Source organism: Engraulis encrasicolus, chromosome 22, assembly GCF_034702125.1.
Source record: "Engraulis encrasicolus isolate BLACKSEA-1 chromosome 22, IST_EnEncr_1.0, whole genome shotgun sequence".
NCBI classification, from domain to species: domain Eukaryota; kingdom Metazoa; phylum Chordata; class Actinopteri; order Clupeiformes; family Engraulidae; genus Engraulis; species Engraulis encrasicolus.
In genome coordinates, this window is record NC_085878.1 from 36,337,591 (window position 1) to 36,356,013 (window position 18,423).

Consider the following 18,423-nt stretch of genomic DNA (forward strand, 5'->3'; position numbering starts at 1 on the left):
AAATAAACATTTTACTTTCTAATTCAACCACATACTGGTGCAATAACAATTTGCTGAGCTGACTAAATATTTCGCATTTCATCTAGGCAGAGTTTCCCATGTTACTTCATAAAGCAGCTCTCAGAGGTTAAACATTGATGGCCCCGCTCAAAGAAGTCCGATAAAGTCTTGATAGAGCCTCACTGTGGTGTAACACCGACTCATAAAACATGTTCAGAGTTGTTTTCTTGTTCCATTACATAGTGGGTTCCCATGCTGCTTATTAGTTATGAAATCACAACAAACAAGGGCCAAGCTGTTTAAAAGAATCAGCTGTCCTTCTTGAGGCTTCTTGTTAGTCATACAATGCATTTCAAAATGCATTTCAAAGGTGAACATGTATTAATGCGAAACAAAATCCAGCCACGTTAAACATTACACAAACACCAGTAATTTTCTGTGAAGAAGCAATTAAAGAAAAGATAATGACTATGATAAGCGGTGTGGATCTGATAATAACTAGTCCAGGTATATCCTGAGTGACTAGTGACTGAGATTGCAGGGACAGGGGGCGGAGTTAGGGCTCGCCCGAGCTCCTTATAACTCTACCCGCGTCTGTGTGTAAACTTCAGAGGTATTGTGAAAGCAGCCGCTGTGTTCTGGAAGGACAATGGAGTACGATTACGGTTCAAACAAAAAGGAGCATCCAGAGCCATGCAATCTAGATGTCACTGGTAGGTTTTACTCTTTTAAAAAAAAAAAATTATTTCCCCTTTATTCTATACTTTCATAAAATGGTAATGGGTTGTTAACAACCACAAGCAGCTTGGTAGTGGACTTGAAGACATAGCTTCTGTTCAAAGATTTCTGAGTTTGATTGTTGAGTTTATATGCTTTGAGTAACATGGTTTATTGGACCGTATCATCTCCTGAGCAAATGGGATGACACTGTAAAAGAACTGTTGCTGGCATGAACTGACTGCATTCATGCTGAGGAAGAAACAAGTATTTTTCTCATTTTGTCTCACCACAACTGCAGCTGAAAATTATTGTGAGGTCTTATGGTGTGTAAATGACTTATCGTTATACTTGCACGGCCATCATTCCATAATAATACATTCAATTTGTGCAAATCTCTTAATTAGTATATAAGTAGGCCTATGATGTCTTGTGCAAACTAGTCACATGCAAGCTGCAGACATGCATTTGACCTACCCAGGCAATTTATGATCTGTTAGTCAAGCCAAGTCAAGTGTACTGTAAATCTATGCAAAAGGGTTTGGACAGAAGTTTGAAATTGCGTTTGACCAGTCTCCAATGTGCAGTTAAACTAAACATATAAATAAGACATTGACTGTACATGAACTTACATTCTTTGTCGGACACATTCACCCACAAGACACACACACACACACACACACACACACACACACACACACACACACACACACACACACACACACACACACAGCCGCAGAAGTATAATCAGTGGTCATATAGGTCAAGGGAAATAGTGTCGATGCCGTAGGCAAGGTGCAAGAGTAAAGTGGCAGTGGAATGGTGAAAGAAATGTTCATGGAACGTCCTTCAGTGACGTTTTGGAATGTCCTAGTTGAGAATTTTTTTTTTGGCAAAGATCAGTTACCTGTCATAGGGTAATCCTCTAGTGACAAGCATTCTCAGACTACTTCAAAGTACCAAAGCACCTGAGGGGGAAGTGTCTGAAATGGTAACTCAAAAATTGCTACCTATCCGTCTGGACTTGTCACAGGAACTCACGCCTTTCGCGTGTTTTAAATTACCATACAGATGTGCTTTTAAAAAAGGTCCCACTGAAGCACCGCAGACGCCTTTTGCATATTCATTTACCATTGTTGTCACTAATCACACCACTTGTTGTGCTTTATACTTTGCCCTTAGCCACACTAAAGAATCAGCCAGATCTGATAATGGAATGGGATGTTGTCACAACTTTGTGTTTGTTTCCCCCTTCTAATTACAGGATCTATTCCAGACTGGCTCGAAGGCACTCTAATACGCAATGGTCCAGGTATTTTCTCTGTGGGTGAGACCTCCTACAGCCACTGGTTTGATGGAATGGCATTGATGCACAGTTTTACAATTCAAAATGGTAAGAGACACACATCGTAAAATAGAATGCAATACTCCACTATATCGAGCAATATCATTGTTAACCTGATTTGATGTTTTAAAATTGAAATTTAACATTTTTAGTATAGGGCAATGGAGGATTCAGCTAATGTTCTGTTTAACTGAACTCACTGTGGAGAAGCGTATGGTAAATCACAGTGGCATCCTGTGTGTTTTAGGTCACGTGAGTTACAGAAGCCGGTATCTCAGAGGAGACACCTACAAGGCCAACATGGAGGCCAAGAGGATAGTTGTGTCTGAGATGGGCACAATGGCGTATCCAGACCCAAGGAAAAACATCTTTTCCAAGTAAGTAATTTTGATCCCTCTATCATGATGTGACTTATTTTATTACCAAGTTATCCAATAAATGATACAATTTATCTAGTGTGTGTGTGTGTTTGAATGTAACAAATGTGTTTGAACCTCCACAGGGTCATTACCTTCCTCAACCACGCTGTCCCAGACTTCACAGATAATTGTGGAAATAACATCATACGATACGGAAACGACTACTACGCCACCTCTGAAACTAACTACATCAGGAAGATCAACCCAGTAACCCTGGAAACACTGGACAAGGTAACGTTGGCCTTAAGGAGCCCTTGCTCTATTTCCAATCGCCATATGTTTTACTTCTTTATCCCTGTATGCTGAATGTGAATTTCTTTCAGGTGGACTACCTCAAATTCCAACCACTGAACTTAGTGTCATCGCATCCACATTATGATAAAGAGGGCAATACGTACAACATGGGCACCACCATCGCAGACAAGGCCAAGACCAAGTACTCAATAATCAAGATACCAGCAGCTACCCAAAAAGAGAGTAAGTATTTCAAGTTGAAATGAAATGCATCTGCTGCACATTAAACCATTGATTCATATATTATTGTAAGAATAACCTCTGCCAAGGTGGTTATGTTTTTGGTCGCGTTGGTTTGTCTGTCTGTTTGTTTGTCTGTTTGTCTGTCAGCAGGATAACTCAAAAAGTTATGAATAGACTTTGGTGAAATTTTGTGGAGTTGTTGGAAAGGAACAAGTGATTAAATTTGGATCTGGATCCAGGATTAGAAAAAAGATTCTTCACCATTATGGGACAGGGCGAATTTTGACATTCCAGTTTCTAACTCCACAAAAACAAGGCAGGAACACTTGAAAAAAATTAGGGTGTAACCAAGTCAAATGTTTGTAAGTTATCTTATAGGCATAGGATTCCACAGTGTGTAGATGTTATGGTGTCAGTGACCCCATGGCCTCCTAGGTTTGCGCTCTCTCATCATCTGTATTAAAGACCTTCTTCTTTCTGTGTGTTTCTGGTTAAACTCTTGCAGCTCTTGCAGTGAATTATGTGACATCTGTACCAAGAGGAGACATCCCTCTCCCATTTGTCTCAGACAAGAATTACCACTTATCTGAACTATGACCTGTACAGTAGCCTATGTTTATTCTACTTTGGTATGTGTATCATTAAAGACGCATTGGAAGGAGAAACAGAGAGACCAAAGCTGCCAAGCGAAGAGCATGTTTTCCAGGCTTCTCAATTTATCTCCTTTCCTATCTGTTCCAGATGGCGAGCCTGTCCTGAAGAACATGGAGGTGATCTGTTCAATGCCCTGCCGCTCCCTTTTGACCCCCAGCTATTATCACAGCTTTGGTATGACAGAGAACTACTTCATCTTCATCGAGCAGCCCTACAAACTGGACATCCTAAAAATGGCCACGGCCTACCTCAGGGGCGTGAACTGGGCCAGCTGCCTGAAGTTTCATCCAGAGGACAATGTAACTATGACTTTTAGGTTTATTAATACTGTTTATCGCTGTGAATTGTCAGGAAGACGTATGTTGGTAGACAGAAGCCACTCTCTCGGATACAAATCTTAATGGGATTTAATTGAATAGCATGACAAACAGGTAGACTTTCTGTTTGAGCCATCTTCAGCGTATCAGGGACAGGGGCTATTCTATATCAATAGATTATGTACTCAATTAGTTGCATGCACCAGCTAGCCTGGGAACTCCCATACTGTCTTTAGTTCTACACAATCGTTTCGATCTGAAAGACAGTATGGCGAGGATGACTCATAACGTACAAGATCATGGGATCTGTGTCATAATGGCCAAGCATTCCGACCTTAACAGTTTCTCTGCCCAATCAGAGAGCAGGGCAGTGTGTCATAAATAGCCAAGTATTCCGGCCCCATACGGAATTTACAATAGGCAACTCCCCAGACCTAATCTCACTTGTGATTAGGTCTGGTGTTAACCAGGCAATGCACCAGCAGGAATATAGCAGAAATAAAAAAACTTGCTGAATGACGTATCTGATCTTTCTCTGCCTCTCCCATCTTCTTATAGACTCTGATTCACCTCATTGATCGGAAGACAAATAAGGAAGTGGCGACCAAGTACTACACTGGTGCCACGGTCGTCTACCATCATGTAAATGCATTTGAAGAGGACGGCCATGTGGTGGTCGACGTGATCGCCTATGACGACAACAGCCTGTACGACATGTTTTACCTCGACGAGCTCAAGAAAAAAACAGAAAACCCAGGGTCATCAAACAAAGCCTACAGCTCACCAAGTTATAAGAGATTTGTTCTACCCGTCGCAGACAAGGTATGATTTTGAGCTGTTTAGAGGCAATTGTGACACACTGAATTTCAATGTATTGACTCAATCATAACTTATAATCAATTTGTTTATTGTAGGACTCTGAAGTTGGAGCGGATTTAGTAAAGCTGAAATACACTACTGCCAGTGCTGTGAAAGAGAAAGACGGGAAGCTTCTCTGCCAGGCAGAGGTTATGTGCAAAGGTAATTGAACAACAGAAACATTTGCTCTCTATAAAAATGGCAATCACTAGTACATCAGTAAATTACGCCTGTTGAATAACGTTTCTGTACGTGAATACAAAGAGACTTAACTTTTTCCCTTTTTTTGGTCAAAAATAGGTGTTGAGCTGCCAAGGATGAACTATGATTACAACGGAAAGAAGCACAGATTCGTCTACGTCACAGGGGTGGAGATGTCAGCTGTTGCCACAAAGGTTGGTCAAGCATTCTTATGGATTATCATGTATAAAATGATTATACTTATTTGGTGTTTTGTATATATAACCAAACTTAATTTTGTGCGCAATTATGTATCACATTAGATTATCAAGATTGATGTTGAGACAAAGAAAACACAAGAGTGGACGGCAGATAACTGCTGGCCTTCAGAAGCTGTTTTCATTGGCCGGCCAAATGCAACCGAAGAAGACGATGGTAAGCTAAACAAATACTCTCTCACAAGTGGGACTCATGGTCCATATATTTCATGTTTGTTCTATCTTTTCAACAGATTAAATTATCGGTAAAAGATCTGCCTCTATCTATTTGATCTATTCTATCTATTCTTTTCTATCCTGTTGCCACTCTTACCCAAAGCATATTATAATCAATAAGGCAGGGGGGAAGTCTCCCTAGAACAGTGGCTCTCAACCATTTTTGAACAAATGCCCCCTCTACCTTACAATAAACCTGATGCGCTCTTGAGCTCATCATAAGTCAACCATCAAAAGCCTACCCGCTTACATTAAAAAATAGACCCACACTCCCCAACACTCCCCATCTGCAACAAAGCACCCCCCTCGGCTGTATCCTTCTCAATGTCCCCTGAGGGCTCATGAAAGCCCCCAGGGGGCTGTAGAGCCCCGTTGACAAACACTATCCTGTGGCGGTCAAAAAACTTGCTCAAGGTCACTATTCAGTCCTGAATCTAGTCTATTAATCCGCCACCCAACCCTGAGACCCCTAGACAAACACTAAAGTCACGGTAGTCCACGTTTGTGCATCATTCACTCACTCACTCACTGTGTAAGATTCAGGATTCAAGATTCGGCCATGCTGTTGCCTAGCGGTGGGGCGCTTGGTTGCTGCACAGGCGACCTGGGTTGGATTCCGGCCCGGGTCATTTGCCAATCCTTCCCCATCTCTCCCCACTCATTTCCTGTCTCTCCTCCTCTGTCCTGTCAAATTAAAGGCAAAAAAGCTGTAAAAAGAACATATTTTTTAAAAGATTCAAGATTCAAGAGTTTATTGTCATTGTCTTTGAAAACAATGGGATTGTGTGTGGAGCAACAACACTACGTAGTTTAAAGTAGTAGCCTACATATTAATTTAGCAGTCTTATGGCTTCAGGGAACAGGCTCTTAGAAAGTCCACGGCTGTCCAATGTAAACATAAGTTCTTGACATCTGACTAACCCAGTCATTTCCCTTGTCTTGTTCTCATAGGTGTACTACTGATATCAGTGATCAACACAGCGCCAGGTGAACGTGGATTTTTACTTGTTCTGGATGCACAAACTTTGAAAGAAATTGCTCGGGCACCTGTCACTGGAGAACTGCACATGGACATGCATGGACAATTCATTCCTAAGGACTGTTGAAATAGCTGTTGACAGAAATGTCTGATCAATGTCTACCGTGATACTGTATCAGATCAGATTGTGTATCAGATTGTGTAAATGTGTTGTAAATGAGTGTTTTATATGAAACTGAAATGTTCAGCCTGATATCCAAGATTTTGGATATGTTTTTATTTTTATTTTGCACATACTTTTTTTAGGCCTAACCTTTGACAAATGTCAAACACTGAGTTGCTAAAAGAGACTATCACTGCAGCAGGAAGGGGCAGAAAAGACAAGATCCCTCCTTTTGAAATTTCCAACCATGTGCAACTGTTGCACACTGAGGAAGGCACACACTGGGAAAAAAAACACTTGATGCAAGGTGTGCCCTTTTCTGTTGAGATTGAATTCTGTTGTGTTTTATTTGGACCAGCACCCTCAAAATAATTAAGGAACTCTAGGTGAAGCCTACTACCTGCCATAATTGAGTTCATCTAGTATGTAACAGTACAGAGTAACTGCCTGAAATTGCAATTTATCTGGTGGATCAATGATCAAATGCATAACTGCAATCTGAGTCAGATTCAAAGATTTGGCAGCATAGGCCTACGCAATAAGGTCATCAAAGCTGGCATGTTATAATGTATTTGTTAACAAAAATGACAAGATGTATCCTATAGGTTTTCAGGGCACCTATATCTGAATCGGCATTCATGTCCTATCCATTGAAAAGTTCAAATCATTGAATCCGATGCATTGTTGTCAAAGATTGTTGTCAAAGAGTCTCCAAACAATATTAAAATTGTGAATGTGAAATATGGAAACATTTGCTTTCTTCACAATGGAATAAAACTGTGTTCCATTGGAATGACCACGATTTATAAATCAAACTGCTCAGAGTCAACGGCTCATGAACTCAGATGGGTTGAGTATACTGTACTTCTCTTCACTGACAGTTTGAAAAATAAAAAAACTCAATGCAATAGCTGATGTGATAATGTGTGAGACAGTGGAAAAGGAGTGAACTTCTTTGCGTAATAAACATCCTGTTTGTTAAGGGGCCAGGAAGTATCCAGAAAGGAAATCATAGGCTTTGTTCTATCTGATTATTACGTGCTAATGTAAATTGAGTGCTTATGTTGGCAACTGCTTAAGGGAAAATGGTGTCAATGCCGACTGCACACAGTGAGCTGTCTCTAGCCCCAAACCAGATTTAAAACCAGAGTTTTAAAAATGTATATAAAACAACAACAAAAAAACCTGATAAACAACTAATCCTGTGGAGAGTGATTTCATGTTTCACATTATCCAGGTAAAACAGGACATCAGTTCAGGGAAAATGAATGTTAATAAATTAATGAGTTGTATCTAGGTGACAAGTAGGGCCTATGACATAGTAGGGCAACACTAGATGGAGTAGGGTTGCCAACTATCAACAGAAAAAATGTGGGACACTTGCGGGGGTGTAGGGGTCCTCCCCCAGGAAAAAATGTATTTCTTAGATTTAATTTCCTGCATTTTAACATCCCATGTTCAGTTACAGGTCAATACGGAACCCGTAGCCTACTTTTCTTTCTAAATACGGGACAATTTCATCTTTCAAGAGACGGTTGGCAACCCTAGTAGTCAAGTCAAGTCAAAAGTCAAGTCAAGAGTCAAGAGTGTGTCAAGTAGTAGTGACGCATGTGTTAAAAGCTTTCAATTTGGTTTAGTTGTCAAAAGGGTGACTGCTTCAAAAGGTTTCATTAAGCACATTCCTTCGACATATTGAAGAATGTTAAACTGGAGAGTCAGGTGTATTTGTTTACGCTCATCCATCCTACCCCGTCAATCCATCATCCTGCCCCCTGCCCCCTGCCCTACCTCTCCAGTCACCTTGAATGAGCCCTGCGAGCTTCACCGTCTTTCCACCTGAACTGTCAATAAGTTGTAGATAAAATTACTCTCTGTGGAAAAAAGAAGCACTAAATGATGTAATTGATTTAGAAAAACCATAGCCAGGCCATCAACCTACTTCACATAAACCTATTTTGACCAATGAAATTCTTCAACCACATTGCATTATTTCATTAACTATATGCAGTCGTCTAGCAGATTACACATTGTTCAAAATAGTAATAATAATATAAAAACAATCTAGAGGGGAGAGCGGGGTAATATGAAACACCAGGTAATGTGAGATACCCCCTATATCTCTGCATTGTAACAAATTTGTGATCATTTAACCACATTGTTTTCAACCACTTCACATTCCCTAAAGTGTTTTTTGCACATTTTTGTAAAATTCCGCCCTTAACACATATTCAACTGTTTTTCAGATAAATTAAGTTATTCTATGCATGTTACTGCACTTCCAACACATGAAACCATATGGTTGATGCTGGTAAGGCTGAAAAGCTAAAAGTTCATAAGGGTTGGAGCAGGCGTCACCCAACAGTTTTTTCCTTCCTTTTAAGGGTGCTGACCAAAATATTGTAAGACTGAAAAATGAAAAAAGGTCGCACCATGCATAGGTTTCTTTTTATTTACACAGACGCGTTTCGGCGTTTGTGCCTGAGGAACACTGAGGAAGGCAGAGCGCCGAAACGCGTCTGTGTAAATAAAAAGAAACCTATGCATGGTGCGACCTTTTTTCATTTTTAAGGCTGAAAAGCTAGAAATGTTATTTCTAAAAAGTAAAAAGTGGATATGGGGTAAACTGAGACACATGGTTATGTATGTCATTACAAAACACATGTAAATAAGGTTTTAAAACAGACATTTGTGAAATATTACATTCATTGTTTTTATTGTTGGTCATATACATTGTAGGCAGTTCCGGATTAACGCCCAGGCTCGATATGGCTGTGGCCTAGGGGGCACTGATTGGGCAAAAGTAAAAAACTGCAGAATTGTGATAAGATGCAATATTGAAAAATGAATCTGTAGTGTTGAGTACAGTTTTAAATAGTCTTAATTCTCTTCTCCACAGCTGGCAGACATGTTATCCTTAATTCCTACTTCAATTATGACACTATGTAATTTTGTCATGAAATTTACCTGCCAGGCAGCCCATATCAACAACGTATGCCGGGCCCTCTTAATCTGGCGGGCCCTTATTGTAGGAAAGCTATGAAGTCAAGTAATTACACCAGGAAGACAATCTGGGCTAAAACACACCTCACAGACATGGGGCGCGTGTGTAGCCACTGAGGCCACCGATGGAAAAAACAGTGTCCAGCCCTGCAATAAACTTATTGAATTTGGAATGTGTGGCTATTAATATAGCTGTTGGGATGTAAAGTTAAACATGTTGTTTTAAGCAGAAAAGTACTTTCATCAGTTTAAACTGTGGTGGTTCACTTTACCCCAGGAATTTCTTACTTTTTGTAAAAAAACAAAACAAAACAAAAACAATTATAGGCCTATTTGTATGGTCCTTTGTCATGAAGATATTCTGTTCATTTCCATAGGTGGGTAACATACTAAATTAGTAGAAATGTGGAAATTTGACAGATGTACTTTTAGCTTGGCAAGAGGGGAGCTTATTGAAAAATATATATCTCACATAACCCCGCTCTCCCCAACTGCAAGTTGACCCTTTGACCTGTTACCATTTCCCAAACAAATGGTGACGTGACGTCATTTTCCCGCGACGGAAGGCAAACACATTCGGCATTGATCTTGGGGCATGACTTTTCACTGGTAGCGATTATTCACTGGAGGAGTGTGCTGTCAGTTTTAAATAACAAACACCCTATGTCATTATGATTTCGAGATTTGCCCTCAGATGTCACGTAAGTTTTGCAGTTGTTTTCTGTATCCTCGATTACTTTATAGCTAATCGAATTAGCCACTAGCTGGAGAGGTTAACAGAGTTGTTGTCCCCTGTGCTCTATTCAGCTTTTACTGCAGTCAAAATATTTAACATATCACCTTTGGCCTACCTTTATTGTGTTTGATTTGTGATATATTGAGGCGCTTGTTGAAAGTGTAGCGTGTGGTCACGACGAATGGTGTCATAAGCATCTGACTGCCTGATGTTTTCTTTCAGAGGAACATCCTGGCTTACACTGCTCGGACCTTGTCGACTCATACTGAAGGCGAAATAAGAATCACAAGTGTTTTAAAAGAAAAGTTTCCCCAAGCCACGTCTCTGAAGGTTGTGGACATATCTGGTAAGCTGGGCACTTATTAATAGCATTGTGGTATTAGTGATAATCATCTTCTGTACATGTCTATGGAATGGATGTTGATGACGGCAGCACTGTTTTTGCAGGAGGGTGCGGAGCTATGTATGAGATACATATAGAATCTGATGAGTTCAAAGGGAAGAGGACTGTACAGCAACATCAGCTTGTTAACCAGGTAAGCATGTGGTCATGAGAACGAATGGAAATAGCAGATCTAGATGATGGTTGTTGATGTTTGACCCCCCAATAGTTCGACTGAGCATCATCCTCTTTTGTAGTGCACTCCCCGAATGGGATGCTCGATCAAGGTGGAATTCACAAAAGTGGATAAGAATAAATGTAACTACAGTGGTGCTGTTAACTTGTCAAACTAACTCCTTATCACATCGATTCTAAAACTGTCGGACATTATTTGGATTTTTAGAAAATTATTTCAGGGCCAGTGTTTCCCCTACATTGAGGAAACTATGGCCGCCATAGTTTCAGAATACCCCCCCGGGATGTACGCACCAACTGAATAATGCACGCTCGAACGAATGCATGCATTACGCATGTAACACACGTGTGCGCACGCACACCAGCACCTGTTTGACAGCGCATCTGAGGCTTCAAGAGGAAACAACCCTTAGAACAAAACCGACAGGACAGCCTGTCACACAGATGCAGTAACACCAGCAAGATCTAAATAAACATTTCTAGATCATAGAACACAGTGCAAGTACCTAGGTTTGCCACCCGTCCCTTGAAATACAGAATCGTCCCTTATTTGTTAGCCGTTCCGCGACGCTTTACCGCCTTGGTGTGTAAGACCCCTCAGTGTGCAAGGCAGAGAAAAGCACGCCGGCCAAAACTAAGCAGAAAGACCGCGTCCGTCCTGCGACCGTTCCGTTCCGCCTTGGTATGTTTTGGCCCTCAGTGTGCAAGGCAGAGAAAAGCACGCCGGCCAAAACTAAGCAGAAAGACCGCGTCCGTCCTGCGACCGTTCCGTTCCGCCTTGGTATGTTTTGGCCCTCAGATGCGCTGTCAAACAGGTGCTGGTGTGCGTGTGCACACGTAATGCGTAATGCATGCGTTTCTTCTCAGTACATCTTCCTGAGACAGCCAAGGAAGATGTTTACTGCAAGCAGCAGCAGACATCAACTGGCCAATTTTTTCAGTTAGATATTATCTGTACTGACTTTCATTGTCGTGTGTACATGTCAGTGGTATCATTCCCTTCCTCACTCTCATCAGTATTGTTTATTTATCTTTTCAGGCACTGAAAGATGAGATCCAAGCTATGCACGGTCTTCGAATATTCACGGGTGTCCCAGGAAAATAGAAAGCCTTTCTTTTAGTTTGAAGTCCAACATTTTTCACAGAATGCCAGAAACAGACTTTGAATGGTTTTACGAGATACCAATTGTATTCAACACTTGAGAACGATAGTCTCTTCATAGCTATAACAATTCCAAAATACCACTTAACTTTTGGTAAGTCATGTCATGTGTCTTGGCTCACATTGATTGACTTTTTCTGTATTTATTTTGTTTTGCTGAACATAGTTAAGTAGGAGTTGAAAGTGACCTAACGCTATCATACGCACAGTTTTGATGCCGTCCCTACCAAGAATCCATGTTGTGGATGCACCAACATACACATTACAGTTTTCCACTGCCTCTGGTACATCAGCATCATTGTATAAATCTGTTCATATTGACCTTCATGGTGTGCTTTTGCAGTACTCTATAGATGTACTGTGTGGTTCATTCATCTACAACTACCACCATTGTATCCTGCTAAGATGTAAATGTTGAGAATAAAGAGATATATATTGTTAATTTTACGGTCTAATTTTCATCTTTTGGGAAATTTCTCCATTACAATGAACAGCCGAAATGCAAATAGCTATTATGTTGCCTTGCGTGTATGTGTTTAACTTTTTAGGCCAGTCATAGATTGTGGCAGTGTTTCACATCCTATGACCAGCATTTGTGCTCATTTGTATAATGTCTGTAAACAAACTGGTTTATTCACCTGTTTTAATCAACAGTTAAGAGAGAGTATGTCTCAAACAATTCAATCAGTCATGGGTAAGTGGTTAGAGCGTCAGACTTGTAGCCCAAAGGTTGCCAGTTCGACACTCGCCCCGCCAGGTTGGTGGGGGGAATAATTAACAAGTACTCTCCCCCATCCTCCTCCATGACTGTGGTACCCGGAGCATGGTACCGTCCCACCGCACTGTTCCCCAGGGGCCCCATTGGAGCTACCCCCTTGCATGGGTGAGGCCTAAATGCAATTCCGTTGTGTGCAGTGAACACTTGTGTGCTGTGTCACAATGACAATGGGAGTTGGAGTTTCCCAGTTGGGCTTTCGAATCAAACTTTTTTGAGGACTTTAAGCCTTAAATTACCCTTTTTGTCATAATCTAAAATGACCCTGAGACATAATATTGTTCATCTATTGTTAAATGGGGAGGGGGGGGCAGATGAAGACCTAGGTCTACTGTAGCCTATGGGCACCCAGCAGTCAACCCAGCTGTTAGCTTATCCAAGAAGGACATTTCACTCCGAAATGTCCAGACTGAATCTTAAAAGTCCTACATTGCTATATTAAAATATCTCCTTGTATTTTTTAAAATAAAAAAGTTGCGCATGTATACTCTGATTTACGGTAGCAGCTTCTCACCGTAGTCAAAATCTGTGCAGCCATAGCAATCCAGCAGCATTTGCTGCACTTCAGGGATACGCAACCTGCAGTAACCGCATCGCTGTGAGGGAGGATTGACAGAACCCGTTAGTTTTTCCATCACGTCCTACCCATGAAACCCACAGACATGCCAAAGGAGGGAGCGGAGATGACAGAAGAAACTGAGCACATGATAGAGAAAAATTGTGCTAAAGAACCAGAAGAAGAGAATGTCGCGTCTGTGGGGGATGCCAAAGAAATGCGCGTCGTGGTACTTACTGGCTTCGGGGGTCTCAACAAACTCCGGGTAACCAAGAAACCGATGCCAGAGCCACTGGAAGGAGAGGTGAAAATTCGGGTTAAAGCTTGGTAAATAATTTTGCAGTTCATGCAGAGACGGTAGTCTGATAGAATACCTTATCTCAGTCAGTGGGGAATAGTAAACTTTGTTGGACTGGCAGCAATCCAGCAACATGTTGCGCATGGTAACCGTAGCCTACGGATCATGTGTAGATGAAATGTGCTCTTTGTCGAGGTGTGCGCACATTTCTTGTTCTTAGAGCTATTTCTTACCTTGTTGCCGTGCACTACGATGCAGACCTCATCACCAAGTCAGAAGGAGAAATAATCGGGAAAGCTGATAACCGTGTCATCATGGCAGGTGGTGGAAGAACAGACGAGGTTACATTGGGTGAAAAAAATAGGTCCTTGTGACTGTGCCCCACTTTCCCCCACTATCTCTCTATCAGGACCAGTGCCTGTTTGATATGACAAGACGAAGGGAAATTGCCTCTAACTGTACATTGTGTATACAATTTGAACATGATGTAAAATGTAAAAAAATAATAATAATAAAAAAGGGGGAAAAAGCAATATATGCCTTCTTTTGTTCCTATAGGCTTTCATGGCCTGGTGGAAAACTAAATTAATGTGGCCTACAGGTGGCATAGGATTTTATCATTTATTATCATTATTACAGTAATAGGGCCTACTGGTTGATATAATATTAGTTAGTAATTGTAAACAGTATTCATCAGGTGTCATGATGTAGACAGACATGTGTTATCCCCATCATCTGACCAGCAGAGGGACTGATTTGACAGGATGGCTTTACTGTACATAAGCTAAAGAAGTCTGTTTTTTAGGTTGTTAGTTTGTCTCTCAAATGAATAAAAGCCTATTGCTCTACATGTCAACATGTTGAAGTTCATGTTTGAGGCATGGTAGCCTATAGACCTGTCCTGTACGGGGGGAATAGTCTTTTATTTCAGCTTCTTTGTTTGTGACAGTGGGCTGAATTTTGTGGACCTGATGGTTCGACAAGGAAATATCGATAATCCTCCCAAGACGCCTCTGGTACCGGGTTTCGAGTGCTCGGGCATAGTGGAGGCAATGGGAGACAACACAACAGGATTTGAGGTAGGTGATTCAGCCTCTGATGACTCACTCATGGCTATCAGTGACTCTCAGTGGTAAATTACAGGGGGCTCTTTTGTGAACAGCAATTTTGAAAGTGTGCCTTTAGAAAAGGAACACTTTGTGGTCATCACTTTTCCGGCTTCTTTTGCATTGTGTAGAGCAGACATAATGCAATGTAATGCCTAGTTATTATTAAAAAAAATAAAGAAGCGCCTCCGAGGCCAGAAGTAAGGTTTTAGATGTTTTTTTTTGTCATTCAACATTCACTGAATCGAAAAGAGAACCAATAGCATCCCAAACCTCAAAGTTAAGTATTTCAGTTTGAGCCGATTTTCATTTGACATTGCCTAATACATTTTGTAAGTGTATAGCTGTTAGCAGTGCAGTTTGCTTCTTTATTTTTTTAAATTCATCATAGTTTAGATATTACATGAATGATGCTTGAACTAGAAGCACTCAGAGAGTGCAAACCTCCGCCAAGACAATGGGGTCAGTGACGCCATAACATCTACACGCTATGGAATCCTATGCCTATTACAACCAGATCTGGAATCCACATCCGATCATCACTAAACTTTGCCGTTTGATAGAACTTTTGACAATGTTGCACCCTAATTTTTTTCAAGTCTTTCTGATTTGCTTTTGTGGAGTTAGAAACGGATATGTCAAAATTCGCACTATTCCGCAATGTTGAAGAATCTTTTTTAAAAAACAAAATTGAATTACTTGTTCCTTATGTCATTTCCAACAATTCCACAAAATGTCCTCAAAATCCGTTCTTAACTTTTTGAGTCGTCCTGCTGACAGACAAGCAAACAAACAAACAAACAAACCAACGCGACCAAAAACATATCCTCCTTGGCGGGGGTAAATACTGTAAATGTGGCAGGTGGTGTTGATCATGCTCTCTAAGTGGCGAATCAACACTACAAAATGTACTTTGTATCGTTTGCCATGTCAGCCTCTAACCTTAATCAGATGGGTGCTGTTATCCCCTACTACAGATTGGTGACAGGGTCATTGCATTCGTCAATTATAACGCCTGGGCTGAGGTGGTCTGCACACCACTGGATCTGGTCTTCAAGATCCCCGATGACATGTCCTTCACTGAGGCCGCGGCCTTCTCCATGAACTTCGTGACTGCCTACATGATGCTGTTCGAGGTGGCCAACCTGAGGGACGGCATGTCAGTGTTGGTCCATTCAGCTGGAGGAGGCGTGGTATGCATGTCAAGACATCATCTCTTTTAAAGATTTTCCTTTGGTCTTTTTCGACTTTATTTGATAGGACAGTGTGAGAGGTGGACAGGAAGCGAATTGGGAGAGAGGGGTCGGCAAAGGACCCGGGCTGGGAATCGAACCCCGGTCAGCCGCATGGCAGGCGAGTGCCCTACCGGTTGGCCACGGCAGGGCCAAGATATCATCTCTTTTATAAGTTTCATTCATACATTATAGTTTTTTCCTTTCTCTGCTTGTGGCTGGAGATAAAATCTGTGAAATGAGAGCGTTATTTTTAAATCGCATCAGTTTTTGCACTGACCTGGAGGAGGCGTGGTTCGTTATCCCACCTGTGCTCGCTCCGGGGCTGGTTTTAGTGAAGTAGTTTAGGTGTATGGATCAAGATACAGTTTTTCCAAATACTAAGTCTGACAATAGCTTCTTACTAAGTTATATACTTGCAGTCTGTTCTCTCTTTGTGAAATGGGCCCTTGATGTGTTCCATTCTCAAAAGCATTACGTCCTGATCATGTCAAGAATGTCAAAACATCAACACCTTTTTTAAAGTTTTTATTTACTGTGTGTTTTTTTTCCTTCCTTGAGCTAAATCGGTACATACGTAGTGAAACTTTTATTTCAAATCTAAATAATTTCACTGATTGTTGCCTTTGCCCTATGTAGGCCTACTGATATTCCCCTGTGTAAAAATATGCAGAACATAACAGATACTTAGTGCATACATAAAGGTATTACATCCTGGCATTATATATTTTCTGGATATGATATAAAATGTTACTGCTGTTTTACTGCAGGGCCAAGCTGTTGCTCAGCTCTGCTCGACCGTGCCAAATGTCACAGTGTTCGGAACTGCGTCCCCCTTCAAGCACGAGGCCATCAAAGACTCACTGACTCACCTATTCGACAGGAACATCGACTACGTCCCTGAAGTTAAAAAGTATGCAATCATTTTCTCATTCAATCATTCTTAACACTAGTAGCTCAGACAGGTGACATGCCATTCGTGACAAGAAAATCAATTCCTATATGGGTCAATGACATTTTAGTAGTAGCAGCACACGTCAAGGTGGTGCAAGGACAACTAATGCCACTATTGTATGGATTATTTTTGTTTGTTTTAGTGGATTACCTAAGAAGCATATTCATTGCAGTACATTAATTACAAATTACTAATTAATTTATGGGCATTAGCTGTCGTTGTACCACCTCACCTGTCTGAGCCCAAAAAACGTCATTGACCCATATCCATCACAGATGACGTTGAGATTGGACCACTGACGTACATACTATCTCTGTTCAGCGTCAATAGATTGGACACATCTGCTGCAGATGTGAAACAAGACAGTGTTGATACAATGTTGTGCCACTGAAGATGCAAGTTGATCTGGTTATGCTAATCTGACTGACGGTAGGAGCCACGTCAGTATTGACTGCGTGCATGGAGACATTACCCATAATGGAGTGCGGGACTGTGTGGCCCTGGTCACCATGGTAACATGATGTGGCAAGGGGGGGAGGTGGGGCGTCTTCAGGGAGGAGTGACTGTAGTATCTAAACGCAGCAACCAGCAGCAGCAGATGTGACAAGCAGGTGTTGTGCCTAGTATAGTCAGGTCTTTCTTAAAACAAAGCAAAAAAACATAGAAGCTCATTCCACTGTCTGTGTTTGAGGTTGTGATACCTCACTACTTAAGTGTATCTCTTTCTTTTTATATTAATATTGTTCTTGGAGTGAATAGAAGATGCCAAGACTACTGTACTAGCATATTGTGTGACAACTCAGGTGTATTTTTCAGGGAGAGCAGATGCTATTTTTGAGTCCTTCTGACAGGTTTTACACTGACGTGACCATTTTTGGCCCAGCCACTCGTGTCAGCTGCCAAAAAATGCAACAACCACTGTCACCACTGAAAAGAATTCTTGTGAAAGTATACCTCAGGCTTTGGCTTTCCTGAAGTTGAGAGCACCATCTAGGAGAAACACCAGCCCTGGCCTTCGCCAATACAGTGGTTCATGTTAGGAAAAAAATAAAAATCATGGTGATCGAGAGGGAGAGATTAATAATGAGCCTTTCATCTGTGGGACCCCTCACATTCTTCTCAGGATCAGCCTGGAAAGTAAAATTAAATTGGTTCTAAGTCACACAGCCCACACAGGGCCATGGGTATCACAAGACCACTAAAGTCAAGCAGGCTGCCACACAGGTTACCCTGCCAATAGCAAAACACTGGGACTCCTTGCCCATAACATGCTTCTCATGCCTCTCCAGCTTTGCACCAGTGAGTCTTTTTTTTTAAAGAAAATAAATAATAAAAAAGCTGACTATGTCCGTTGTGCAATAACATCAAGAGTGAAGTAAAAGATGGCGGTAAGGTGTAATGGGTGTTCTTCCTGTATCTCTTC

The 18,423-nt window shown here is 41.3% G+C and overlaps 3 protein-coding genes across 4 annotated transcripts in view; all 3 read left to right on the top strand.

Moving 5' to 3' along the window:
* Positions 1-641: 641 nt before the first annotated feature.
* bco1 (beta-carotene oxygenase 1) lies at positions 642-7,393 on the top strand. 2 transcript variants are annotated; one of them, XM_063188034.1, is made up of 11 exons: positions 642-713; positions 1,982-2,110; positions 2,310-2,439; positions 2,565-2,712; positions 2,805-2,958; positions 3,700-3,911; positions 4,488-4,751; positions 4,844-4,949; positions 5,088-5,182; positions 5,291-5,402; positions 6,413-7,393. In XM_063188034.1, the coding sequence occupies exons 1-11, from the start codon at positions 650-652 to the stop codon at positions 6,565-6,567; spliced, it is 1,569 nt and encodes a 522-aa protein (XP_063044104.1). In that variant the 5' UTR covers positions 642-649; the 3' UTR covers positions 6,568-7,393. The 2 variants fall into 2 exon arrangements, with proteins under 2 accessions (XP_063044104.1, XP_063044105.1); XM_063188035.1 differs by having other exon boundaries at positions 2,805-2,951; positions 3,696-3,911.
* A 2,737-nt stretch (positions 7,394-10,130) lies between these two features.
* bola3 (bolA family member 3) lies at positions 10,131-12,520 on the top strand. The gene is made up of 4 exons (XM_063188999.1): positions 10,131-10,304; positions 10,562-10,685; positions 10,787-10,875; positions 11,956-12,520. The coding sequence occupies exons 1-4, from the start codon at positions 10,275-10,277 to the stop codon at positions 12,019-12,021; spliced, it is 309 nt and encodes a 102-aa protein (XP_063045069.1). The 5' UTR covers positions 10,131-10,274; the 3' UTR covers positions 12,022-12,520.
* Positions 12,521-13,397: 877 nt separating this feature from the next.
* The window catches only part of vat1l (vesicle amine transport 1-like), a 28,235-nt gene continuing 23,209 nt past the window's right edge, over positions 13,398-18,423 (top strand). The window contains exons 1-4 of the mRNA XM_063188036.1: positions 13,398-13,736; positions 14,657-14,786; positions 15,791-16,006; positions 16,816-16,958. Of these exons, the coding sequence (XP_063044106.1) occupies positions 13,501-13,736; positions 14,657-14,786; positions 15,791-16,006; positions 16,816-16,958 (725 nt within the window). The 5' untranslated portion in view covers positions 13,398-13,500. The remainder of the gene's footprint in view (positions 13,737-14,656; positions 14,787-15,790; positions 16,007-16,815; positions 16,959-18,423) is intronic.

What these genes read in the sequence shown, in the direction of transcription:
- bco1 (XM_063188034.1), top strand. Translation starts at nt 650, where the DNA reads ATGGAGTACGATTACGGTTCAAACAAAAAGGAGCATCCAGAGCCATGC. An exon ending in CAGTTTTACAATTCAAAATG is followed by an intron (nt 2,111 to 2,309) that starts GTAAGAGACACA and finishes TGTGTGTTTTAG; the next exon opens with GTCACGTGAGTTACAGAAGC. An exon ending in GGCAGAGGTTATGTGCAAAG is followed by an intron (nt 4,950 to 5,087) that starts GTAATTGAACAA and finishes GGTCAAAAATAG; the next exon opens with GTGTTGAGCTGCCAAGGATG.
- bola3 (XM_063188999.1), top strand. Translation starts at nt 10,275, where the DNA reads ATGATTTCGAGATTTGCCCTCAGATGTCAC. An exon ending in GATTTGCCCTCAGATGTCAC is followed by an intron (nt 10,305 to 10,561) that starts GTAAGTTTTGCA and finishes GTTTTCTTTCAG; the next exon opens with AGGAACATCCTGGCTTACAC. An exon ending in AACATCAGCTTGTTAACCAG is followed by an intron (nt 10,876 to 11,955) that starts GTAAGCATGTGG and finishes TTATCTTTTCAG; the next exon opens with GCACTGAAAGATGAGATCCA.